Source organism: Artibeus jamaicensis, unplaced genomic scaffold, assembly GCF_021234435.1.
Source record: "Artibeus jamaicensis isolate MK-2021 breed Jamaican fruit bat unplaced genomic scaffold, CSHL_Jam_final contig_859, whole genome shotgun sequence".
Taxonomy (NCBI): Eukaryota; Metazoa; Chordata; class Mammalia; order Chiroptera; family Phyllostomidae; genus Artibeus; species Artibeus jamaicensis.
Window position 1 is genome coordinate 2,481,287 of NW_026521989.1, and position 27,112 is coordinate 2,508,398.

The window sequence follows — 27,112 nt, forward strand, 5'->3', positions numbered from 1 at the left end:
CATAGACACTTAAGAAGAATGAAAAGGGCAGATTAGAGGGGGAAAAAAAAAACCGAAGGAAAACCATGTCTTCTATCCTGAGTATAAACTGAAAATATATCTTTGCCATGTTTGCTGACTCAAAGAAGAGGAAGAAAATGCACTTTGGAAGCATGTGTTTGTTACATGCTGGGCGTCAAGGTCAACGGGCTTCTCCCTGGGGCGTCCTGAGAATGTGCCCAGGGGGACGGTTTGAGAGCTCCTGTCTACTCGATCATCTGGGTCGAACTTCATCTTGACGTAGCGAGGCCTTGGATGGTGACTGATGAGTGATGATTCCGGACTCTATGCCGCCTTGTGTGGGAAGAACACCTCTGAAACGTTTGCTTTCCCACCTGACTGCAGCCGACTAAAATAGACATGTTCAAAATTGAGCCCCACAAATTGCCTTTCTTTTTTACTGTCCCCGGAGGACACCCAAGATTTTAGAGGTTGGGGGAGGGAGGAAGAGAAACATCAGTGTGAGGGAGAGACATGGATATGCACCTGACTAGGGTCGTGGCTGGCACCCCAGGCCTGTGCCCTGACCGGGGATCAAACCTGTGACCTTTTGATGTACGGGGAGCAGGGCAACACTCCATCCACCCAACCTACCTGGCCAGGGCTCCCCTACACTTTCCTAAACATCTATTCTGCCAAGGGTTCCACTGACCCCTTTTATTTTTATGCAAACTATAGTACTCTGAGGATTTTGTGGCAGAAGGCTTTCCAATGAGGCAACTAGTCGACGAGTTAGTCAACAGACCACAGAATCTAGTGGAAATAGTTCTTTGTATGTTACGACGTACAATGCACCATACGAAATAAAAGTCACCCAAGACTTTTATTGTGCACGGCAGGCTGTGTGCACACATGGTGCTGCCTACACCTCTCCAGTCGGTGTGAGTACAGGTTGTTTTCAGACATGCACGAGCAAAACTCACAGACGCAGGTCGACAGGCACACGGAGGGGTCGTGTGCAAGTCAGAAGTTGCACCCGAGTTCGGGAGGCCCCAGAGCGGATGGCAAAGTGCAGGGTGAATGGGGAGGGCCCAGCGAGAGAGGCACTGGGTAGTCCTGACCCCAGACAGGCTCTGATTTTGTTTCCCTGAGGGCAAAGCTGGAGAACTCTGCAGTCTCCTGGGACGAGCACAGAGCTCAGAAAAGCATGAGTGTTGCAAAACACAAAGATTTTGTGTGTGTCTGTGTTAAAAGCATAAGCAAATGGGAGGTGGGCACCGTCGAGTAAAATTCTCATTGACCTTTCCCTCCGAGGGTCCCTCAGTGTGACGTACACATGGCCAGTGGAGTTTCTCTGTGGGGATTCACTCTTGATTGGAAAAAAAATTCTCAAACCTGGGGCTGATCAACAGCTTTGCCTTTGAGAAACATCAACATACATGAGGCCATGAGGTCCCAGAGAGAGGAGATAATTCGGGGAACCTAAGACCAGGTTCAACCAAAAAGGGGAACATAAAAGAATTAAAAAAAAACAACTGTCATTTTGAGTCATATATTTAGAAAAGCCTGAGAATATGCCGTGTTCAACAACAAAAAGGGGATGTTACAATCATAGAGAAACAGAAAGAACTTTCAATAGAATTGCTTACATTTTTCTTCTTAAATTGAAAGAAGAGCTCTGGCTCGTGGGTGGCTCAGTGGGTTGACTGGTGGCCTGTGAAGCAAACGGCCACAGGTTCAATCCCCAGTCAGGGCACATGCCTGGGTTGCAGGCCAGGTCCCCAGTAGGGGGCGCATGAGAGGCAACCACACACTGATGTTCCTCTGCCTCTCTTTCTCCCTCCCTTCCCCTCTGTCTAAACATAAATGAATACAATCTTAAAAACCATTTAAAGAAGAAAACTTTAAAAAGATGTGTTTGCCCTCAAATGCACAGCTCTAATCTCCATGTTTGTCTTGGGTGCTGTGGGTGAGTCTCCAAGGCGTGGACCCTCCATGCCTGTGGGGTCCATGTCTCCCTGGGCACTCAGTGTGTCCTTCATGTGAGCCTCCCGTGGCTGTAGTAGCCGGTGGCTTCCAACAGTCACCCTCCCCCGTTCTGGAGACTGGACATGTGAGGTCCAGGTGTCCCTGGGCTGGTGGCCGCGTCCCTCCCATCTCTGCCTCTGTCTCCACGTGGCTCCTCCCCTGAGTCTGCGTCTCCTCTTCTGTCCCTTCTCAGGACACTGTCACTGGACGCAGGGCCACCCTGACCCAGGACAACCTGCCCTCAGATGCTTCCCTCCTCCCACCTGACAAGGCCCTGTTTGCAGATAAGATCCAGTTCCCAGGTAGCCAGGTTAGGACCTGAACCTCCATTATGGGGAGACATCATGTCACCTGCTGCATTCCTTGCCCTCAACATCCCCACAGGTCCTTCAAGGAACCCGCTGCCTTCGTCCCCCAAGGGAGTAACTCAGCAGGTCTTGGCACACCCGTCTGCGTGGCTGTTGTCACCCTCGGCTCAGACACCCGAACCGTGCCCTGGCCTCACCCCTCCCTCCCTCCCTCGCCCACCCCATCCAATCCATCCCCACAGTCAGCTTTTCACGGCACTGCAGACACCGCTTGGCGGTGCTTGTCCCACCAAGCACAGCCCACCCCGCTGGTCCCTGGCATCCGCCTGGTGGGGGCCGGGGTCCCCTCTTCCCTCTTACTGTTGTCCTTCAGCCTGTCTTCCGTGACCCGAGAGAAACCTCTACAGCAAAACAGAACAGAACAGAACCCTGCACGCCCGCCATCCACCCAGGCACTTCCCTGCTCTCAGCCTTGCGACTTCCTGTTGCCCTTGGCAGAAAGGGTTCACTCAGAGGACTTCAGAGTCCCTTCCTTTCGTTGACATGTTTCCCCCAAGCTCGTGAATCTCAGCTCTCTCTCTGGCGCGTGCGGCTGCCGTGCCTAACCCGCTCTCAAGCATCCTCCACGCGAGCGCTGGGCCGTCCCTCCAGACCACCTTCCGATTTCCGTTTGGAACTTTGCTTCCCCCCAAGTCAGCCTCTCTTGCAACCCTGAGATCGGGGGGGTGCCCATGTAGCTCAGCCCACCTGCCTTCTGAAACCAGCTCACTGAACCCTGCCAAGCCCACCAGGGACATCCTTGCTGTGATCTGGAATGTTTGGGGTCGGTCGCTAAGGGCTGTGGAATTGGGGACCAGCCTGCCATGCGCGTCACGGCTGTTGGAGCCCCATCTGGAGCACCGATGGGTGGGAGCTGAGGGGTAGAAGTGGAAGTCAGAACCACGAGCCACAGGAAGGCCCATGGAAAGGTAGTGGCCAGAGCCCATGTCCCCAGGGGCTGCTGGGGGACTGTGTGGCCCTTGGGCTGGATGGTGCAGAGCACAGTGTCTGTGTGTGTTGTCTCAGAAAGCTCTGGGGGACACGCTTGCTCAGAGCTGGTGGCTCTCGACGGTGGGTGGTGCGGCTTCTACCAGACACTCGGCCACGTCTGCAGATTCTGTGGCTGTTGAAATGGGGGGGGTCAGGGGGTAATGCTGCTGATGGGTGGGGAGGCTGTTCAACACCCTGCCGTGCTCAGGACACCCCAGATTGTCAGCGTGTGAGGCTGAGACACCCTGACCCAACAGAGATATTCATTCCCTCTCTGTCTCTTGAATACATATGTATCTCTATCTTATCTGTACATCTGTTATCCATCTTCTACCCATTCATCTATTTATATAAACTATCAATAATTTATCTGTCTACCTATCCATCCATCCATCTATCCATCTACCATGCATCCATCATCCATCATCCATCCATCCATCCATCTGCCATGGTGCTTCTCAAAAAAGAGTGCTTCTCTCCACCAGGAAGTCTTGGCAACCTCTGCAAACATTTCTTGTTACCACATGAAGGATGCTACCCCCATGTCGTGGGTAGAGACCCAAGGTGCATCGGCACCCCCCACCCCAGACCCCCGTCCAGACGCAGAGGTCCCCTGTGCTGAGCTTGAAAAACCCTGGTTGAAAGGGCAACCATTTGGGGGACACCTTGATGTCATTCTGTCCCATCTTGGATGGCTGTGGGGTTAACCCGGCTGGCGTGCACTCTGAACAGGTGACATCCAGCCCTTGCTCTTCTGGGTGGAAACTCCCCAGTGTGCTGTCCCCAGCCACAGACATCCCTCCGATGGCAGCACCAGGCGTGTGCCAGGAATGCCAGGAATTTCCCTCCCACAACATCCCTCCGTGCTGGGTGTCGAAGGCGGGGTGGCTTCCTGCACGGCTCTGTCCTGTGGCGAATATTTATTTTACATCTCTCCTGGCAGAGAGGATAGCTTTGTCAATAATGTGCAAAAAAAAAAAAAAAAAGAGAGAGAGAGAGAGAGAGAGAAGTGGAGCTCCTAAAATACCTGCTGTGTTTTTATCTCTCCGAGTCAGGCTGTGCCAAGTTGAATGTCGCTGGATTCAACCAAATTTCCAGGGAGTTGCTAGTGTGCGTGTGTTTTCTTAGGCTGTCTAGACAAGTGAACTCAGAGGACTGCCCCCCACCCTGTGCTGAGCTGAGTGGGTTCCGTTTATTCAGCTGATCTTTGCCTAAACAGTCCAAGTTTTCAAAAGAACTGTCGTAACGCTACCCGAAGCACCCCTCCTTTTTTTGGCACACTTTGATTATTGACATATCACCCATATACTGTAAGATTTCGTCTTTTCATGCCTACAGATCTGTGGTTTCCAGTTTAATCAGAGAATGAGCCCACACTTAAAAATAAATTTTAAAGGCCTTTCTCCCCATAAAACAGGGGCTCGACTATCCTCCGTACGTGTAGCAACAGTTTCAAAAATCACCTTGCGAACAAAGAAGACCTGAGGGGTTTGAACCTTTGCGATGCTGCACATTGTGGTTTGGGGCCCCTTTTGAGATTTTCCTGTGAGGGTGGAAACTCCAAAAAAAGAGTCAGTGTGACCATGATAAATCTGTGCATCGTGACACTCATTATTCTGCAGTAATTTTGTAATCTAATCATGTCACTTACAGGATCAGTTTTTACCTTCCGTTTTACTGTTATGTAGAGGAAAAACTTCCGCAGTTTATGAATAAAAAAATTAAGACTATGTACTGTGGCGTACATGTCATCCCCGCCACAGAATACGTCCAGTGAACACGCATCACCTGACATGGTAATGCATTTCCTCCCGGGACGGGAACTTTCTTCTTTTCTTTCTTTTTTTTATTTTTACTGTTGTTCGAGTACAGTTGTCTGCATTTCCCCCTTACCACTCCCCGCCCGGGATGAGAACTTATAACACGTGTCCTGTCAGCAACTTCCAAACACATGATACAGTCCGTGACTTTCCCCTTGTACGTTCTAGCCTAAAAACTCAAGTCATCGTATGGGTGGAAGTTGGGTTTTTTTTTTTTTTACCTTCTTTACCCATTCCCCGCCCCCTGCCTCCGGCCACCACGGCTCTCTGGTGTGTATCCATGAGTTCATTATTTTTAGGTCACACCTAGAAGGGACATTGTATGACATTTGTCTTTCTCTGTCTGACGTACTCCGTTCACCGCAATACCCTCTCGGTCTGTCCGGGTCATTGCTAATGCCAGGTTTCCTCCTGTTTTGTGGCCAAGTTGTAGCCCACCGTGTGTCTTGGGCAGATGTAGCCATACGATTACTCTTAACCTGGTGCAAAGCTACAAAAAACTGGCTTTTTCCACCTTCTCATGGGAGATGCTGAGGGGCAGGGATGCGTGTGAGGCAGAGGCAACGCCAACAGGAAGTGATCTCTTCACTTTCCCTGTTGCCACGGCGATCATGACTCGCTCCCAGTACCACCGGCTGTCTTTGGCTTCGCCACTCATGCACACATCTCCTTCAAACTGAAAGCACACTGGGCTTGTCCACCTGGATGCAGGTGGTGTCCCTGTGTGGGCTGACCATCTGCTTGTGGCTCAGGGGTCTCCCCACATCCCTCCAGGGTGACTGAGGCCTGAGGTTCGGGGCTGAGAAATTTGAATCCTGTGTGACCATAACTCACAGCTCAGAGACAGCTTAAAAGACGTGGCAGGCAAAACCACGAAAAAATCAGTTGAGTCATAGTTATGTTATGGTTCTCATGGGCATAGACACCTCTCAGCGGGGAACCAATCAAATCCAAGTGCTCAGAAGGCAGAATATTGTCTAGTCAACACCAGCAAAGAAGGGGTGACTCCCATCACAGGGGCAATAAAACGAGATAATAAAGGGAAAAACAAGCAGGGGCAGAAACGAAGGACCAAGACACACAATCTTCTCCTCGTTACTAGCATCTTAGAATGTGGCAAGACTATGATAGCTGGCGTAGTGGTCGTCCTCTGTTTGGGGGCCATGCACCGTAGGGACCCCAAAAGAGTTCATTCCTTCACCTAAGGTCACAGATTAAACCCTGAAGGGAAACCTTGGCCAAAGCAGCGTGTTGGCAGCTGAACGCACTTTACTTAATAATAGAAACATCCCCATCAGCACCAGTGCCCCTAAACTGCATCCGTTCACTCTTTCCGGAGCCCTCTGCCCGGCTGTTTTGATCCTGTACCACCGTCTTCTCTCCGCACGACGCCAGCTTCCTCTCTCACACAGTTCTGGGGTCGCTTCCGAGTGGTCTTTTCGTGAGGACACACGTTGAAAACGAGTTACTCATCACTTGCCGTTCCTTACACAAACACTCCTTGCCTTTGGTAGACCGCTTTCTGCTTCGGCTGGAATAAAATATTCATGATGGAAATTTTGCTCGGAAGCCAAGGTTCCATACGCTCCCCGCCCCCCACTCCCCGGTCCCACCCCACCCTCCTCCTTCCATCCCCCAGTGGTTGTATTTGGTCTCTCGGGGACCTCAATTTATAGAAAATGCTGGAAAACTGCATTGCTTGAGGAGGACTTCTTGGCTCTTCTTTGCTGGTTACCCTGTGCCCCTCCCAACGCTACCCAAGAAAGAAAGGGGATGCATCGTCCAATTGTTGTGTGGTTGCCTTGGAGGGCTTCTTTCTTTTCAAGCCACCGTTAGGTTTCTCCTTCCTCCTTTCTTACGTACGCCCTTGACGGACGTTTTCCCAGCCAGGGAGCTCCGTTAGCCAACAGAGCTATATCTCTGTGCTTCGGAAGAAGATTTTCTTGGCGCTATCCCTTTTGGCCGATGTGGACGGAAAAGACTGCCACCGTTGGTGAGCACCCCGAGGGCGGAAGCACGCAGACAGATTTCCATTTTTCTTCCCCCGCGTTGCGTCTTGCCCGGACTTGGGTGGCATCCCCTTTGCACTCTTAATGTTATCGTTGCACAAGGGATCACCAGGCACCGGGACGGTAGAAGGTGTGCACCATACCCCACGTTGAGGCTCAGAGGACAAGAAAGAGAGGACATGAAGGAGACAGAGCAGGACAGAAGTACGGGGAAGAGACAGAACCGGGGTACTGGAGTACCCAAGAGGGGGTTTGGTGTCCTTTCCTATTTGCAGGGGTTGCCGTTTTTGATTCTGCTGCCTTTCCATGACCCTCTGTATTCATTTCTTACCATGCCTGGCAAACTGGAAGATGAGGCCCCGCGTGGGCTTGTTAGCAAGCTGTCGTGCGTTAAAGGGGCTCCATCGTGCAGACGGCCATGCGTCTGCACACGTCCTGTGTGTATCCCGAAAGCCCGAAACAAAACACACACTTGCAACGAGACTGCACTCAGGGAGGGGCACACACAATTCACTATACAAACATTGCATGATAGAAGTGTCTACCTGAGACCTGGTATTAGGGACCACTCTGTCCACCCCCGTGCCCCCCGGAACAGCAGCATTGTGTCCGGGACGACTTGTGCACCATCGGCAGCGCACGGGAGGATTCTGTGGGCTGCGGTCTGTCTCACAACCTACCTAGTGTTACTAACCAACGTGTCCCCAATAAATTCCATCCAAACGACATTTTTAAAGCAACACGTTGAAGACACGCAGGTGCCCTCCTTTTCCACGCTGCCTCTCAAAGTACATGTGCGCACGTGCCTGGGAGTGTGTTTCCCGAGATGACTCATGTGCAGAAATGACGTCCAGCATCCCTCCAATGAAAGGACGTCTCAGAGGCAAGTGACCCTCTGTGCCGAGGCGTGTTGGCCATGTGTGCCCACTGTGGAAAATTCTAGACTAAAGTGCCTCAGCACACTGTGTTGCCGGCGCCTTAGACAGCACGCAGTGCCCCCTCACCGTCCCACGTAGGTGCCAATACAGCCTCGTCTCTTGTCCTCCTGCAGGCACGGGGACGTTCGGACGAGTGCAGCTAGTCCGGCTGAAGACGGCCAAGCGTTTCTTTGCCCTGAAGGTCATGAGCATCCCCGAGGTGATCCGTCTGAAGCAGGAGCAGCATGTGCAGAACGAGAAGTCGGTGCTGAAGGAGGTCAACCACCCCTTCCTGGTCAAGCTGTGAGTCCGTGCACAGGGGCCGTGTGCCCAGCTCCTTCTCTCCGTGAGGGTCCTCCTGGGGTCTTTTCCTTTGTTTTCTTCCTCGCTGGGACCCCAGGCAGGGGGTGGAGTGAGGTCGTGGCTGGAGGATGTGGGACTGAGCCAGCCCGCCAACCCAGACTGTGTCATTTCTGAGTTTGCAATGGCTTTGGATCTTGCAGACGTGGTCCCACCAAGGATGCTGACTGCAGGGTGGTCCAGGCCACAGACAAAGGTGCCGGTTCCCAAAACGCTCTGTCCCATCAGGGCCTGCTGTCCCAGCTCCAGGGACAGCGGGTGTTCCAGGGACCTTGGCCACCTTGTCACATTCATTCATTCCCTCACGTCTTTCCTTGGGTCCGCGATGAGGTCCCACGAAACCCACTCCCCAGGGGAACTGAACGGAGACAGAAATCTTTCCCTGCGCCACCTGCTACTCAGGGGAAGACCCCTGCCCACTCAGCTGTCAGACATCCACACCCCCGGAGCTGGCCATCTGACCCCCTCCCTGGGCAGCTCTGTCCACTGCCCCCCTCCTCCCTCTCTGGCCTTCCTGTTGCTCCTTCTCAGGCCCAGTGGCGTAGCTGGGGCGCCCCCCCACCCTGATTTAGGGCTGGCATCACCCCCTCCCTTTCTTATCCCCACCCCGAACCTCGCTTTCCACCAAAGCGTTTTTCATTTTATAGCCGTGGTGGTTCTTTTCCCACCTGCGTCTCCAACAACCTGCGTCTCTGCAAAGAAATCTGTGTGGAGTGTCCAGGGTGCCCTGAAGGGAGCCCCAGGGGCTTAGGATCCTGGAAAGAGTTCCTGTTCCTTTATCTCTGTGTTTCCCTTCCTACGCCCCTGCGTCCACTGAATGGCAGGAGGGCGTGGGAGCGTGTCTCATGCACCCGTGTGTACGGGGGCAGGTATTGCGCACCCTGATCTCCACACACGTGGCACGCACCGCAGCACAGGGGCACCTCCGAACCCAAGCTCCCCCACACACCCTCCTCCAAGCCTGAAAGAGGGGCTCACACAGACTTGTCTCGGTGGCATGGGGCATGATGGGGGAGGAGAAGCGGGGACTTTTTGTTTTATCTTTCTCTGCACCCCTGTCTGCTAAGTCTCGGTGTGCACTCAGGCAGGGGTCAGGGCGGCCAGAAGGAACTGGTGTCATGGGTGTTCCTGGGAAAGGAACAAGAGCTCGTGGTGGGTCTTCCAGGAACTGAAATAGGGATTCTAGTGGGGAAGACGTCAGTAGGCTGGGGTTTTCAGGAACTCTTGTCTGCAGAGACATGGTCTGGGTTATAACAGCCCCCCAACTGTCACCATCTATGTCAGGGCCAGCTGTCACCCAACACGGGACTCCTCAAACCACACACGGCGTGAGTTCCCCGAGGTGATTTCTAGCTGCCGTTCCGAGGAACAGCATGTGCAGGATGCCAGGCCCCCGGTTGGTCCCCAGACACCATGAGGCAAGAGTTGTAACACATTGGCGGTGACGCTGGGTGACGTTAGGAGAAGCGGAAGGAAGAGCAAGAGGGATTCCCTGGAAAGCAAGAAGCCTCCGGCATTGCTCTTGAGAAGCAACGAGTATTGGGAAGACGGAGGAAGCTGGGGGCAGGCGGTCCCTCCAGGACCCGCAGTGGGTGCTGGGGACCCCCTGGCTGTATCTGGTTCACGTCCGTTCTGCAGTGCAGACCCTTCCCCGGGTATGGTGAGGGGGCATGGTAGGGTGTCCATGGAATGTTGGGGAGAAGGCCTCCAAATCTGGGAGTTCTATTTTGTTGCAAGTGAAATGCTGCCCTCCCCAAAAAGGTGTGTCCAGGATCCTACGTATTTCGTCCTCCCCATCTTGCTGGCTGTGGTGGGCAGGGCTGGCCTCTCTCCTGGGCAGGTGGACGGCCGTCTTCCCCCTGTGTCCTCACACAGGTGTCCCTCTGGGTGTGTCTGTATCCCCATCTCCTCTTTGTCTAAGGATCCCAGTCCTATGGGATCCGGGCCACCCTAGTGACCTCAGTGTACCTTCATCCCCTCTTCAAAGACCCACCTGCAAATGCAGGACCCCTTTCTGAGGTCCTGGGGGTCAGGGCTTCAACCCGTGAAACTGGGAGCTTAGTTCCACCTGTAACCGTTACTTACAGACTTTGCTGAGGGGATGTTTCTCCGCGCATGTCCGCGCAGGGGTCTTGTTACTATTCACTTCAGCATGTAGTGGGTTTTGTGGGGTTTTTTCTTGTGCAGTACACTTCACAGACCAGGTGTGTTTAAAACTGGCGTGCAACTTGACCTGCAGTGACCAGGGCTCCCTGGACGTGCCTAGCACGCCAGAGCATGTTGTATCTGGCCAGCCCTGCCCCGTAGCCGGGACCTGGAAGGAGTCCAGGGCCTCGGGACAAGGGACGTGTGTTGGTGGAAAAACACCATGAGTGAAGAATGCCTTTCAATCATCCCCTGCCTCTTCTCTTGTAAATGTTGGGTTCCCTGCCCTCCCCCTCCGACATCTGCTCTCCGTGCTGTTTCCGGAAACACGGAGCACGTTCTTTCCGCATTTCGCCAAACTGCAACGCCCCACTGAGGGTGCCAGCCAGCGCACTGTTCAGAGTGTGGAGTTCCCCTGGAACAGCCGGGGAAGTCACTGAGGCCCCGATCAAAGATCAGTCTGCAAGCCGCTACTGGTTCTGTGTTTGGAAAGGTGCCCGGGCACCCGTTCAAGGTGCAGGAAGGAACATGCTCTGTTCTGGGAGGGAGCCGCTCCCCAAGGCCAGCCCAGCCACGGCCGAGATAACTTGAGAAGGGCCCCCAGGCACTCACCGTCCCGGGTTCAGAGGGGGCGTGGCAAAGCCAAACTGTCCAGGGACCAAGGCTTGCAGTCTTCTGGCAAACCTACATCCCTCCTCGCCCTCGCTGCCTTTACAGAGGGCCAGCGTCTTAGAGGTGTTTGGGCCTGGGCCCTCTTGACAGCTGGGGACAGATAATTCTCTGGGGGAGGGGCTGTTCTGTTTGGTGTGGGGTGTGGAGCGGCATCCATCCCTGGTCTCTCCCCACGTGGTGCCAGCAACACAGCCTCTGCAACAGCAACAAGTAAAAGTGTCTCTGATGTTGTTGGAAATACTGCCATCAGGGACCTTGTCCTTGATTACAGACCCCTGTGTGGATGGATGGTGGATGGATGGGTGGATGGATGGAGGGTGGATGGGTGGATGGATGGATGGGTGGATGGGTGGATGGATAGATGGGTGGATGGAGGATGGATGAGGAGGAGGAAGAGGGTGGGAGGAGGAGGGAGATAGATGGGTGGATGGATGGATGGATGGATGGATGGATGGATGGATGGATGGATCAGTGTATGGTTGGTTGCATGGATGGATGGATGGATGAGTGTATGGTTGGTTGCATGGATGGATGGATGGATGGATGGATGGATGGATGGTAGATGGATGGGTGGATGGATGGATGGATGGATGGATAGATGGATAGGTGAATGGATGGGTGGGTGGATGGATGGATGGATAGATGGATGGATAGGTGGGTAATGGGTGGATGGATGGGTGGATGGATGGATGGATGGTGGATGGATAGATAATTAATACCTACATAGCTGATAGATGATAAATAATTGAATGATGCATCTATTGACAGAGAGACAGAGACCAAGAGGCAGAGAGAGACAAAAAGAGTCTCTCATGCTAATAAAACCAGGTTTCTCAAACGCAGCGCCACCAACACTTGAAGCCAGGTGACAGTTTGCGGTGGGGCATCCTCCGCCCCACTGAGCAGCCTCCCCGGCCTCTGTACTTACACCCAGTAGGGCCTCCTGTGCTGGGTGTCACGGCCAGAAACGTTCCAGCACCCGACAGTGAGCGCTACGTCCGAAACACGCCTCTCTTTTCTGTTATACATGGGATCAACCTTCTCATTCTCTCTTCGCCTTTGCAGTTTGTTTTTTAGTGACATTGGTTAGTACAATGGCACATGTCTCAGGCATTCAGTTGTATGACCCATCGCCTGTATATCTTGTTGTGTGTTCACCACCCCAAGTCCAGTCTCCTTCCATCACCATCTGTCCCCCTTCACCCTCCTCTGCCTCCCCACTGCCCTCTCTTGTGGTCATCACCACACCCTTGTCTGGGTCCATGAGTATTGGTTGTTTTTTGTTTTTCTTTTTGTTTTTTGCTTAATCACCCAGCCCCCGACCCCCTCCTCTCTGACAACTGTCAGTCCATGAGTCTGTCTCTATTTTGCTTTTGTACTTCACGTTCTTCATTAGATTTCACACAGGGGTGACCTCATATGGTATTGCCTTGCTCTCTCTGGCTGATGTTTAAGGTTTGGACGCAGCCCAAGCGTCCATCAGCGGAGGAGTGGATGCAAAAGCCCAAGCAATACGGCACAGCTGCAAAGAAGAAAGAAATCTTACCCTTTGCATGGAGGGACCTGGACAGCATGATGCTGAGGGAAAGGCACTTTTTACTTGTTGATAGTCTGGGCGCCGTGCGCAATAATGAGGATCGTCTGGCCCACGGATTCCCGGCTCACGTTCAACCCTGTAACGTTCTGAACTCGGGTTTTAATTCCTTCGTGGCTGCACAGACTGTCTTCCATCAGCTCACAAGCCCCAAGTGACACCGTAATCTTTGTAGACGTCCCAGGAAGGGTGATATTAGTCTCGCTTTGAATGCCCTGGTTCCGATCATTAGTAATACCTGACTTTTCCTAAGTGCTCGGCATAAAAGAAAAGTCTTATTTTTGGAGATCGGAAGGAAGGGTGTGCCCGAGGACTATTTTTCCCCCCCTTTCTCATGCTATTTCTTTGACATCAGTGATTTGGAGAAAGGCGAAGGCATCGGAATGGGGGCTCTCAGGGAAATTTTTCTTTTCATAGCCATTGTGGGTTTTTTTTTACTGAATATGGAGAATCTTTATATGGAATCTATTATGGGTCAAGGATGCTGATAACTGATGGCCGATTGGGTGCCGTGTGTGGGGGGGAATGATGAATCCAGACCTGTAAGCATGAGGACTTCTGATGGGCATGACGGCTTGTCAGTGTTTTAAATGACTCTGCAGAGAGGTGTGTGGAACAGACCTACCTCCCCAAAGCCCAAGTTCACGGTGCCCTTCTCCCCTGTGGGGGCAGCCGTATTGCGATCTCTAGTAAGAACTGCATGTTTGGTTCTCCCTCACGGGCTCCAACACGGCTTCTGAAACCCGCTGGAATTTCCCGTGAAGAGCGCGACCGAGGCATGCTTTGTTAATGAGGTGACTTGGGGGCCTCACCTGAGGATGGGGGTTGGAGACCAGGTGGGCCAACCAAGAGGTGAGGGGCAGGGGACAGGGGCCGGGGTTTAAACCGTGAACGCCACAAAGCTGCCATCAGGCCACAGAGGATGAACTTGGAGAGTCTGTAGGATTGGCGAACAGCTGTAGATGTTGATTGGACAAGACCTAGAATCCCCCTTACTCCTTCCCTACACCTTGCGTCGCTTCCATTTCCTTCTTCCGAATTACCTTCTTTTACAAAAAAAAAGAACTGGGGACCTTGTGAAGAACATGTTCTTCTGGGTTCTGGGAGCCACTCTAGCAAATTCACTGGACGTCAAGGGGGGTTATGAGAACCTGTGATGTAAACTCCAGTCTCTTTTTGCCTCCGTCTCCTTGACATGAAAACATGCTGCTCCCACCAACGCCTGCCTTCCTCATCCCCAAGATTTCTGAAAGACACCCGGCACTCAGCTTTTTCTCCCCCCGCCCCACCCCCCCATGGCTCATCCACCCTGTTTTCACTTCTCAAGTCCTGACAGGAGCCTTATCTTTCTCGAACAGAGCCCACCAAGGCCGCTGTAGGAAGACTGCCTCTCCCTGGCTCTCCTGAGCAATCTCCTGCCCGTAATGGCTTAGAAACCTCTCCATCGGCAGCCCGTAACGCCTCCTTCTGCTGGGGGCGGCAGTCCGTTAACGAGCTGGAAGTTTCCAGGCCCTGATGATGTTGGCTGGCGGCCTGGGTGTGGTCCCTCCTCTGCCAATGTGCCCAGGGCGTGCGTGTGCACTGGAGATGCCAAAGCAAATGCCCTCCGTGGGGCAGCTGAAAAAAACAGAGATTTATTGCTACCAGTCCATGAAGTGGCGGTCAGTGTTGTCCTCTCCTCAGAGGCGTGTCCAGGGCCTCAAACACTTCTTCCTTCTCGTCTCGCAGGCTGGAGGGGCTAAGACCCAGGGGTGGGCCGGGCTGGCCCCTCCTGAGGCCTCTGTCCTGGGCGTGTGGGCAGCCATCTTCCCCCTCACACGGGTGTCCCTCTGGGTGTGTCTGTGTCCCCATCTCCCCTTCTTGTAAGGACCCCAGTTTAATGGCATCAGGGCTGCCCTGGTGACCTCATTGCACCTAAATCACCTTTGAAAAGATCCATCTGCAAATGCAGTGCCTTTTTGAAGTCCTGGAGGTGAAGGCTGAACCATTGGAATTGTGCAGGATAGAATTCAGCCTGTCAAAGGTTGTTAGCCACTTTATGACCAACATACAGGGTTTACTCTTGTCCATCCGCAAACTTTTTAAAAAAATATTTTATGTATTGTGTTTAGAGAGGGGGGGAGGAAGGGAGAAAGAGAGGGAGAGAAACATCCGTGTGTGGTTACCTCTCATGCGCCCCCTACTGGGGACCGGGCCTGCAACCCAGGCATGCACCGTGACTGGGAATGGAACCGGCAACCCTTTGGTTCCCAGACCCATGCTCAATCCACTGAGCCAGGCCAGCCAGGGCCATTCGCAAACTCGTGTATCTTTAATCAGGACACCTGTTTCTGTACATATATCTTAGGCACATGAGATCACTTCTGTGTGTGCTATATTTTCCGTTTATATCTATGCGCGTAACACCTACTACCCAACCAATCCCAACTTCTGGAAATAGCGGCTATCAGTACGCACGCCCCCTTGCGAACGCGTGTCCTCACATCGTGGATGCGCCCCAGCAGCTTGGTGTGCGCCCCCGCAGCTTGGTGTGCGCCTCTGCCCATGTCCTCCCCGCCTGCGCGCCCCTCCCGGGGGTGGGGGCAGGCCGGGAACCTGCCCCCACGCTCAGGCCTGGCCTCCCACGCAGGTTCTGGACGTGCCACGACGAGCGCTTCCTCTACATGCTGATGGAGTTCGTGCCTGGCGGCGAGCTGTTCAGCTACCTGCGCAACCGCGGCCGCTTCTGCAACAACGCGGGGCTCTTCTACTCGGCCGAGATCGTCTGCGCCCTGGAGTACCTGCACTCCAAGGAGATCGTGTACCGGGACTTGAAGCCGGAGAACATTCTGCTGGACAAGGACGGGCACGTCAAGCTGACCGACTTCGGGTTCGCCAAGAAGCTGGTGGACAAGTAAGTGACCGGGCTCCCCCAGCCCCCGCCCTGTCCCTGATGCGCCCAGCCGTCAACATGCTCCCTCTTCTGCAAATTCTTCCTTTCCTTTATATATATAATGAAGATGATACAGCATTTGGCTCTCTATCTGGCTTACCTCACTTAGCAGGGCACTTGCTCAATCCCTCCAGGCTGTCTCGAGTGGCTGGATACTAACCATGGCATCTGTCTACCACTGTTTTTCCATCTGTTCATCTGTCACTGGACAGTGAGGTTGTTTCCACACCTTGGCAGCTCCGCATCAATGCTGCCATGGACTGGGGTGCGGGTGTCTCTGCGAGACCCCGTTTTTATTGCCCTCTTTTTTTTTATAGCCGAGCGGTATTTGTGTTGTGCAAATGTGCCGTAGGTATTTTCTCCGCTCACCTATTCACGGGCACCGGGGCTGCTTCCCAATCTTGCCTATTGTGAACCACACTGCAGTGAACATAGGTATGCACACATATGCTTTGAAATGAGTCTCTTGGTTTTTTTTTTCCCCCCAGATATATAGCCCGCAGTGGAATCGCTGGGTCAAAAGGCAGTTCCATTTTTCATGTTTTGAGGAAATTGCATACTGTTTTCCACAGGGGCCGCCCCAGTCTGCCTTCCCACGGGCAGGGCACCAGGGTTCCCTTTTCTCCACAACCTTGCCAGCACTTGTCGGTGTGTGGGTGCACCGCACACCAGTCTTGCCGGTGTGCGGTGACGTCTCTCAAGTCAGCTCTTTTTAATTTAACCAAAATCTGGAAGTCCAGGAGCTCTAATTCCACCCTCACTCATCCCCCACCACTTTTTTTTTTTTAATTTCATTTTCAACAGACAGTCACCTTCAACCCTGAGGTCTGCTCAGCCAGTCCTCCTGGCCCACCTCTGGGGCAGCCCCCCAAAACCACTGTGTTTTCTCCTTGTCCCTTAATTGCTGTGAGTTACACTTAAAGTTACTTTATGGCCATAAACAAATCATTTTTATTGCATATTGCTGAACGTGTTCCATATCACCCTGGTTGAAAAAAAAAACATAATATGAATGTAAAAGTAGTGAGGGCATGTTTATGTATTTTTTTTTAAATCCATGTTTTGGTTTTTATTTCTTATAATAACAAAATACCAAAAAAAAAAAAGGTCCTGTTCGTGGATACGTCATTGATTAGTTTCAGTGTTTTCTTATATATAAAAAAAAGTATGGTTCATGCACTGTGCATAAGTATTTACTTCTGTTTCAGATTAATCCTAAAACTGTAATGTAGATTGAACTGTATAGTTTCTCCCATCATTCAATGTGGACTTCCAGAAATGACATTATCGGGACAGACGTTTTCACCATGGTCAGCACCAGAGAACTGGTGTTCTGCAGAATAACAAACATCAATAAAATTTTACATAGTTCAGTATGAAATATCTTTTGGCTTCATTTACCGCTTTGTTCAACTTGGGGGAAAAATGGCTATGAGCACTGTGTCGAAGTACCTCATATATAATGTCGATTATACTTGACACTGGGTATTAATATATTAGTTGCAGGCGTATAACGGAACCTCCCAGTGACATATGAGCAAAGGGCATAGAGCAGAACATTCCAAAGCCCCTCCACCGTGATAAGTGGGATCCCTTCCTGGCACGCAGGGTTGGTTCGATTTTGCAAAATGAGTCAGCGTGATGGACCGTGTCCACAAAACCAATGGTTTCATTGATTCTTCATATTTTAACAGAACACTCTTCATGTTTTAAATCCCATACATATAAGCCAGGAGGACCTTTTCCATGAAGCAAAGGGGGTGTCTTTGGGGGTCCAGACATTTATTTTCCAATGCCATTCTAGAGCTTTGGTGCAAAGAGATGAGAGAGAGAAGGAAGGGATTAAAACTAGAGGAAAGAAACAGTCTTCTTTGCTACCTTGGCATTTCCTGTCTCATGTCACATGTTACTTTTCTGTTACTAGGTTTGTCATTGGACGTCATTGTGCCTTGGTTTATACCATTGCTTTTCTTGTCGTTTTTATCCCATAATATAATGGGAGCCTTCTTTCTCACGCCCCGAGGGGCTCACCAAATCACAGAGTCCTACTAGGCATTGAAGACAGACACCCCCAGGCAGAGCCGTATGGAACGGTCTGGTTTCTGATATCACCGCACCTGCTGACAGTAACGCGGATTCAAAAATGGTCGCTCTGGACAATCTTACTCATTTATGTTCTAAAATTCCGGTCTTTCTAGAGCGCCACTGCCTAATACAAGTAACCTCCTGGGTTACTGAAAATTTTCAACGAATCTCTTTTTTACTAAGTAGCACAGATAATTTTACTAACGTGCCACTTCCATTCAACATATTACAAGGACAGTCATTTCAGTCCACAATCCTGATAAAAGTTGAGAGTCTCCATGCATTTTGGCTGCCAAGGTTTTGGAACTGCAGGTACATTTCACTCTCCCAAAGGTACCCGAACCAGGGCCCTAAATCGGTATCAGAAACACTCAATGCCTAATATTTACAGCCGCAGAGGCTGACGCACCTGCGCAAACGCTCCAAAAAATCTTCAAACATTTTTAGCGTCTGCTTCACCCATTGCTTTGTCAAGTTTTCAATTAATATAGTGAGGTTGAAATATGAGTTTCTCAGTGCATTGCAAGGGATCAGTAGGTACCTATCGGGCCAGTAGGTCCTGAAAAGGAAAGAACTGTATTTCATCACATTGTAGACACACCTGTATTTAAAGGAAACTGAATTTGGGGCAGTTTAATCGTACGTTATATTTCTCTCTGGTGGTCTGTTAGGGGCCATCCCATGAGCCTCTAAGTTCAGTTCACTTTCGTTGTCCCGTATAGAATCTCATTGGTTACATTTCTAAGGATCAAGCAGATAAGAAGGAGGTGTTTTCACTCTGTAGAGAAAAACTCCTTTTTTAGCATTGACGTTGGTTTCAGTGCATCAGTGCTGCCCCCTATTGGCAGCACGTGGTGGAGGACGGACCTTTTATTCATTTTGGCAAAGCACGTTCCTATCCAGTTAATCTGCTTAAGATTCAACAAATGAAATCAGTTCAGCATAAAACAACACGGGACTAATGAACTTAATGAATACGTTGGTGCTTCGGAAAGAAGTGGCCTTATTATCAGCTTGATAGATGGATTTTAGAAGGAACTTTTATCTCCCCAGATATGCACAGTGTGGTTTGCAAAGTTTTTTTTTAGTCTGTTTTTTTTTTCCTTTTCATGTGTTTCGCTTGATTTCCTGAAGCAGCCCTATCTGAGCCAGTTCTCCCCAACATGGGCCGTTCATACAGCCCTTTGTCTGTGTAAAAACAGCGAGACATTTTCTCAAAGTTCCCAGGAATCACGAAAAATAGAAAGAACAAAACACAGAGGCTTCATCCTGAAAAATATTTTTGAAAACACAACTTTGAGAAGCATATTTCTCATATATATATATATATATATATATATATATATATATATATTTAATGCCATGAGGGACAACACATTTCAGCGCGTTGTAATTAATTCAATGCCCTTCTTATTGTATGAACTCAGTTTTATTGGCTCACGGTGACTTTATGGAGAATGCTTTTCTTAAGTGTCTTTTTTCTCTTGCCACTTGATTTTTGCAAAACTCTTGTGTTCTCACGGGGATGTTTCTTATTCTTGTTTGAAACGGTTTTGCATGTAAATGTTTTTCACATTTTTTAAATCATGTTTACTGTTCAGTGACTGTTGATATACATTATACTGTGTTTTTTTTTCCGGCGTACACCCCAGTGATTAGATATTAAATGACTAACACAATGATCGTCCCAGTCAATCTCTGGCCTATCCATAGCTGTTAGAATATTACTGACCACCTTCCCTGTGTTGGACTTCACATGCACCTCTTCTGTAACTGCCGGACTGTGCCTCCCAATTCCTTTGCCTTTTTCTTACAGCTGCTCCCCCCGCTCCCATCTGGCAACTGTCTCAGAATGATGTTTGTATCCATGCGTCTGTTTTTTAGTCTGCTTGTTTAGATTCCATTTTTGATACGTATGTGCTTATTGCCATTTTAATGTTCACCGTTTTGATCTTCTTCTTTTTCTTAGATAAGTCGCTTCGACGTGTCCCTAGAATAAGGGCTTGGTGAGGGTGAAGTGTGTTAGCTTGACCTTGTCAGAAAAGCATTTTTCTCTGCCCTTCCATTCTACACGATAGCTTTGCTGGATAGAGTCATCCAGGTCGTAGATTATTCCTTCCCATCACGTTGAATATTTCTCTCCAAAGCCTTGTGGCAAAGTTTCTACCCAGAGATCAGCTGACATTGTTCAACACAGAGCCGTCCTGAAAGATTAAGGGACAAACTAGAATTATTGCTGATTTTCCAAAATGGTCAAAAGAGGCCACTGAGACTATTTCATTCGATCTCACACGTAAAATTCATACCATTCCTTTTCGGCGATGGTTATCTTCCTCTGCGGCAGACCTTTAGTAGGGATTCTATCGTAGTTTCGTTAATTCGGATGTTATAAATTAAATGCTGTCCTTTGGATTTTTATTTCTGGCCTCCTGCTAGGGATGACATGCAACGTGTATTGCCAATATTCCCCCAATATTGTCCGACACACACACAAAAATATAGACAAGAGTGTACACTAACTCCCTCAATACCCATGACCCAGCTTCCATAGATGGCAAAACATTGGTACCTTGTTTCGCTTCTTGGCCTCCCTGCTATTTGTGTTTCTGGAATTATCTTCAAGCCCCCACCATCCCGTCTCAAACTCTGATACTCTTAACACATCTTAGGAAATTAAAGAGAAATACCCGTCATATCACCTAACACCCAGTCAACATTCCCATTTCCCCCGAATCTCCCCAAAATGTCGTTTCTCCCCCTGCCAGTGAGAGTTGGAATCTTACCCAGGTTGCTACATGGCATTTGGCTGATTTCTCTCGTGGCTGCATTTCATCCATAAAGTCCACCTTCTGACTTTTGCTTCCTCCGCCATCTTGCCATGGATTTGTTAAACGCACTGGGTCACTTGCCCATCAAGACCCTTGCAGCCTAGATGTGGCGGATTGCCAGGTCACGTTGTCATTTTTCTCATTTCCTGTCCCCAGTAAGTCCTGTCAACTGGTGGTTAGATGAAAGGGCTGGGTGAGATTCAGGGTCTGTTTCTTTCTCCCTTTCCCTATTATTATTATATTTTTTTAAAGAAATGGGTGGTGCACTGGGTATTTTTGCATCCTCTCGAGAAGTAGGCACACCTCCCTGTTCGGCCATAAATCCGTGGAAATGACTGTTGTGTGGGTACCAGTGTTACCAGACTAACCTACCCCCACCGGGCACACGTCTGCTCCCATCGTCCACCGCTAAGCAGGCGTTAGATGTTCTGTGTTTATCATTGTCAACTCCATCACTATCCCCACCATCATCACCACCATAATTGCCACCACGGTTCCCACTGTAATGCATGAAATTGTGTCCCTCCAACAGGCCTGTGTCAAATCTTCAACCCCTCCCTCCAATGCCACTGTGTTTGGAGACAGTGCCTTGAGGAGGTCGTAAAGGTTAAACAAAGTCCAGAGAGTGGGATCGTAATCTCCTAGCACCAATAAACCCTGTAAAAACTGGTCTCTCCAACTTCTGAAGGCTTCAAGTCCAAGGCCAGGGTGCTGGCCACGTCCTGGATTTCGTGTGACCCCCTTCTCGGCATGCCCTCCTGTGGCACACAGAGAAGTCTGTCTGTCTGTCCGTCCGTCTCTTTCTCTTTCTCTTTGTCCTTTTTCATAAGTATCCCAGTCATGGATTAGCCCCCTCTTAATTCCGTATCAGCTCATGGCGATGTGATCCCATGGTCTCCCAGACCCTGCCCCCAAATAAGGTCCCATGCACAGGAACTGGGTTGATGGCTTTTGGGGGAACACAAGTCACCCCGGTTCAGACAGCACAGTAGGCAAGTGCGGGACTATGGCCATGAGAGCTTCAGCCATCCTATTTGACAGAGAGTCCCATCTTTCCTCCGCGAACACGGTCCCCCACCCCTGCCGTGGTGGAAGGGATAACCGTGGGCAAACTGAGCACAGCCGTCTCACCTTGCCTTCTCTCCGAGAGCCACACGAGCAGAAGGAAATACGCTCTGGGTCATGTATTATTCACTCCCCACCAGCCGCAGCCTCCCGATGACCCGGGTATGAGTCTTGGGCACACAGGAACTTCAGTCCTGACACCCTTTAAAACCCTGGCTGCCTCCCTGTCCATCTCAGAAGACTGGAGGCTTTGTGCAGGGATAGTCTACCCCAACCAAGTGTCTCCAAGGCTCCCTTAGAAACTGGAAATGGATCCAGGCTGTGCCCCGGACCCCGGGACGGGGCCCAAACACAGACTCACCTCCCCAAGTATAAGCGGAGACGCTTATACTGGAGGCAGGTCCCGTTACCTGCGGCCGCCTGTACGTGTGGTCTCTGATATCAGCAGGAACCAGGCCTCCAGCCAGAAGAAGAAAGACAAAGAGAAGAATCGGTGTGAGAAACATCAGGCCGTCGCCTCCTCTATGCGCCCTGACCAGGATCTGAACTCGCCACCTAGGTACCTGCCCCCGGCTGGGAGTCGAATCCAACCCGCAGTCTTTGGGTGTAGAGGATAATGCTCCAACCAACTGAGATGCTTGACCAAGGGTCTTGTGTTTTTCCTTCGTGTGTTTTGTTTAGAGTGGAGAGTTTGTTTATGACCCACACAATAGTCTATCATTTCCCAGTCTCAACCACAATGATTTGATACATGTGTATGTGTTGCAAAGATCTCGTTAACACGCGCCTCCTCATTAGTTATCGTCCTGTTCCTGGGCTGAGAAATCGTTCCATCTACTCTCTTAGCAACTTGCAAGGAAATGATACGGGGTGAGGATCGAATAATTCTAGTCGCAGTGCTGTGCTTTTTAAGTGGAAGTTGGTACCTTCGCCTTTTTTTAAAAAATTATTTATTTATTTATTGTTAGAGAGAGGGGAAGGGAGGGAGAAAGAGAAACATCCATGTGTGGTTGCCTCTCATGCGCCCCCTAGTGGGGGCCCAGCCTGCAACCCACGCATGTGCCCTGACTGGGAATCGACCCAGCAACCCTTTGGTTTGCAGACCGGTTGCTCAATCCACTGAGCCACAGCAGTCAGGGTGTACCTTCCCCTGTTTACAGGTGAGATTGTGTTAGCAAATAAGCCATGTCGAGTTCTTCAGACCAGCAGCAAATCAGGAAAATCACACACTAGAGCATAAAGCTAAGATATATCTTCAGAAATGTCCCAAATCTATGGATTGGAATCGAACGTCACAGTTCTTTTTAAGTACAGAGAGAATTCTTCTATAAGGAGAAGAAAGGAACTGTTTGTCGGTTTGTTGTGAAAAACAGACCAACGGGGTGGGGATGATCCCAGTAAAAAAACATAGTAACCCACCACCTAAGCAGAAAACCGGTTGGCTCTTCAGAATCTCTTGCTTCCATCCAGCCGTCCTGTAGGTGGGGCTAGAAGCTCATTTTTATTTTTTGCAAATGAGGCCTCACCAGCCGAGAAAATCCTCTCACAAATTCTCTGCCTCCTGTAATCCCCTAACACTGCCTCCCCCCGCCCCCCCCCATGCCCCTTAATGCGAGAAGCTGCCCAGGCCATTGAAACGATGGGGAGCCCACCCAAGCGTTGCTGGGCCTTCACCGCTTTGCTGGAAAACGGAGGCAACAGTAGCAAGTGCCGTGTGCAACAGTAGCAAAGGCACCAGCAAGCTTGCAGCTTAGCTACTCCGATGCAGGGTGTTTGTAAGAGACAAGGCAGCTGGGATAATGATACTGTTTCCATTCAAGGGGTGCGGACAGTGACTTCGTGGTGGTCAGGGACGTTATGGTACCATTCCACGTTCCTTTTTTTTCTTTTTAATTTTTTAAAAAAGGTTTTATTTAATGATTTTTAGAGAGGGGGAAGGGAAGGAGAAAGAGAGGGAGAGAAACATCAATGTGTGGTTGCTTCTTGCGTGCTCCGTCCCCCAAGCCAGCAACCCAGGCATATGCCCTGACTGGGAATCGAACCAGCGACCCTTTGGTTCCCAGACCCGTGCTCAATCCACAGAGCTACCCCAGCCTTGGCCCAGGTTCCTTTTTTTTTCTGCCCCAAAGGAATTTGATTTTATTTGATCCGGTGTTTTTTGGGCAAGGCAGTTATTTATTAACTTTATTTTCAAATGCCCCCCCCCAAAAAAAAATCAGCTATGGCAACCATTTTGCCCAGTTAGCAAAAATATTCAAATATACTTCTGTTTTGTTTGTTCTGAGGGGGGGTCTCTTGGAGGCAGCATATAGACGGGTATTGTTTTCTTATCCATTCAGCTACCCTCTGTTGGTTGAAGCATTTAAACCATTTGTACGTAAACTGGTTATGGATAGGTACGTCACTTAAAATATAGGGGGATGTATCCAAAACACATGGTTTTGTAATCACCGTGCCACTCTTTGGAAACCAGTGCAGAATCATATCAACTGTAAACTGTAAGAAAAATAGCATGTATGTGTGTATATATGTAATTTAAATATCTGTGTATAAGTCCTGGATTCCCCCCCCCCCAATTCTCTTTTATTGTTCAGTGACAGTGGACATATGTACTCAATTTGGGGTGTGGTCAGAGAGTTCTATCATGAATACTTGGTACAGGGGACCCGGTCCTTTGTCTACCGCCGCTGAGCCTTTGGGAACCCCTCTCTCCACAGGACATGGACTCTGTGTGGGACCCCCGAGTACCTAGCCCCTGAGGTCATCCAGAGCAAGGGGCACGGCAGAGCTGTGGACTGGTGGGCACTGGGCATCCTCATTTTCGAGATGCTCTCGGGGTGAGTACCGGCTTCCGGGGAGGGGCAGGACATGCTCCCCAAAACTTCCATCGCCTGCGTACCTCCTCTGTTCTGTCAGCACCTGGATGGTGCATGTGGGTTGCAAATTCTTGGGGTGCGGTTCCCACCCGGATTGCTCAGCGACATCCTTGGCTGGGCACCCTGAGAGCACCGCTGGGTTCCTAAGACCACAAACAGAGAGCAGTTTGTCCTGCCCGGGGACACTCGGGCAGGTACTCGGGGACACTCTTTATCCTGCATCCCAGTGTCCCTTCTTCCTGTCAGTACTTCCCTCTTCTCCGCACGGTCTCTTTGGAGCGGGGTAAGCTCCCAGCTGGATATGCGTACCTCAATCAAAAGTAGTTTAGGACATAATAAGAGCAACCGGGGAAAGAAAAAAAAATGTCTGTTTTTCCGAAACCCAGGACGGGCTGGAAGGTCACAGCGTTCGCTCGTCCAGTTGCCCGAGAGGTCGACCATTTGTCAAGGGGTCCTTGGGGTGATGTCAGGAAGCCTGGCTTTTGGCTAAGGGGGGTCTGGTGCCCTCAACGAGCTGCATAAAGCAAGCTCTCTGCTCCTAGGAACCTTGGACTCGGGGACTCATGCCCATCCTATGAGCCAAAGGCTGTTTCTGGCCTCTGATGGTTCTGCGGCCAGCCAGCCAGCCCGGGAAGTGCCGGCACCCTTTCTGCGGACTGTGGGACGGGCTGCCTCTCTGCCCCTCACACCTGCTCCCCTTCTCCTAGCTTCTCTTCCCTCTGCATGGCTGTTTCCGGACCGTGAGTCTCACAGACACACTCTGTTTAACTCCCGGGGGTATCCATAGCCAGACCTTGCTCTGCACCTGAGCTATGCAGGAAAAACCTGCAGATTTTCCTGGGAAGGCTAGGAGCCTTCCCTTTTTCGGGGGAGAGAGGAAGGTGGAGGGAGAGATTTTTCTTCTGCATGGAGAGGCTGACTGGCCACACTCTCATATACGCAAACCGGGACTCATTTTTCTGTCTATCTGTCTACCATGCATCTATTGATAATTCATCTATCTATCTATCTATCTATCTATCGCTCATTGACTATTGTCTATTGCCTATGTATCATCTATCTACCTATGCATCTGGATATCTGTGTCCACCCACCCACAGGTATATCAATCTATTTATCTACCATCTTTCTCTATCTAAACGTCCATTATCTCAATCATGTCTATATTTTCTAGTCACCGATCATTTATGTCTGCCTATCATGAGTCCACCTACCCATCTACCCATGCTTCTGTCCACCCACCTATCCATCTATTTATCCACCTACTTACCTGTCAATCATCTCTATCATCTCTCTATTTATCCCCCTAAAAGTCTGTGGAACGTTCCATTACTGTTCGCTCCGAGGTCTGTAGCACATCACAAGGACCCCATTCCTTCACGGACACCCTCGCGCAGGAAGTTCCCACTCGGAGACAATGGTCACTGTAACCTGCGGGCCAGGAGACGCTGAAAAGGATGCAGAAGTTGCTACAATGTTGCCACAGGAATCGGCTTCCCCTCGGGCATCCTCCGCTGGCTTTCCTGCTGCAATGTTATCGGCCACTAGAGGGCGGTACTGCCCGCCGATAATTGTATCCCAGGTGCAATGATGTTTTCACAGAATGAGGTTCCCATGCGTTGCAGTTACTGTTTTATTTTTAAGGTACAATATAACGTTACAGAACATCATGATCTGCCATGCTATTAGCAAATACCATCTTAAAAGGCAGTACACGGCTGAGCATCATATTGAAAGACTACAGTAGGAGATTGTGAAATGTTAAAAGGGCATTATCAGAATGATGTAAGGCATTGTTACAATGACTAGGCTATGAATACGATGTCATACACTTTAATATGAGAATATATTATAATGTGAGAAAACAATATTTCTATTATTCTAAGGCTATTTCTGTTCTAATGGACTATTTCTCTAAATCAGGTAGAATATTAGTAATAGGATATTTCCAATCTTTTCCTAGCATGAGAATAGAAAAGGCAACCAGGTACCGAGAATCTGCTTTTTCATTAGGCTCTATTATTAGAATAGTTGATGGTGAGTAATTAAGATTCTCTGCAACCCAGAGCGCCGCACACTGACCTTTGTACTCCCACAGGCAGCCAGCGGCTTGCTCACGGTAAGTCTATTTTCATTAAAGGGGTGAATACGCACCCATTTACTACTGAGCGCATAGTGGGGCTGCTGCCTCCTCCACACGGTGTCTCTGTTTACGCCAAAGTATAAAAGGAACTGATTTTTTAAAATTCATTTATTTATCTTTAAAGGGGAAGGGAAGGAGAGAAGGACAGAAGCATCCATGTGTGGTTGCCTCTCATGCACCCCCTGCTGGGAACTGGCCTGCAGCCCAGGCATGTGCCCTGACTGGGAGTCGAACCGTCATCCTCTGGTTCACAGGCTCATGCTCAATCCACTGAGCTACACCAGCCATGGCTAATTTTTTTTTTAAGACTATTTTATAGCAC

The 27,112-nt window shown here is 50.2% G+C and overlaps 1 protein-coding gene across 4 annotated transcripts in view; it reads left to right on the plus strand.

The window, feature by feature from the left end:
* The window catches only part of PRKX (protein kinase cAMP-dependent X-linked catalytic subunit), a 55,471-nt gene that overhangs the window by 15,701 nt on the left and 12,658 nt on the right, over positions 1-27,112 (plus strand). For 2 of the 4 annotated variants that reach the window (XM_037140344.2, XM_037140323.2), the window contains exons 2-5: positions 8,225-8,393; positions 15,491-15,754; positions 22,217-22,330; positions 24,489-24,608. In XM_037140344.2, the coding sequence (XP_036996239.2) occupies positions 8,296-8,393; positions 15,491-15,754; positions 22,217-22,330; positions 24,489-24,608 (596 nt within the window). In that variant the 5' untranslated portion in view covers positions 8,225-8,295. The remainder of the gene's footprint in view (positions 1-8,224; positions 8,394-15,490; positions 15,755-22,216; positions 22,331-24,488; positions 24,609-27,112) is intronic. The other 2 variants (XM_037140328.2, XM_037140337.2) reach the window with 2 other exon arrangements.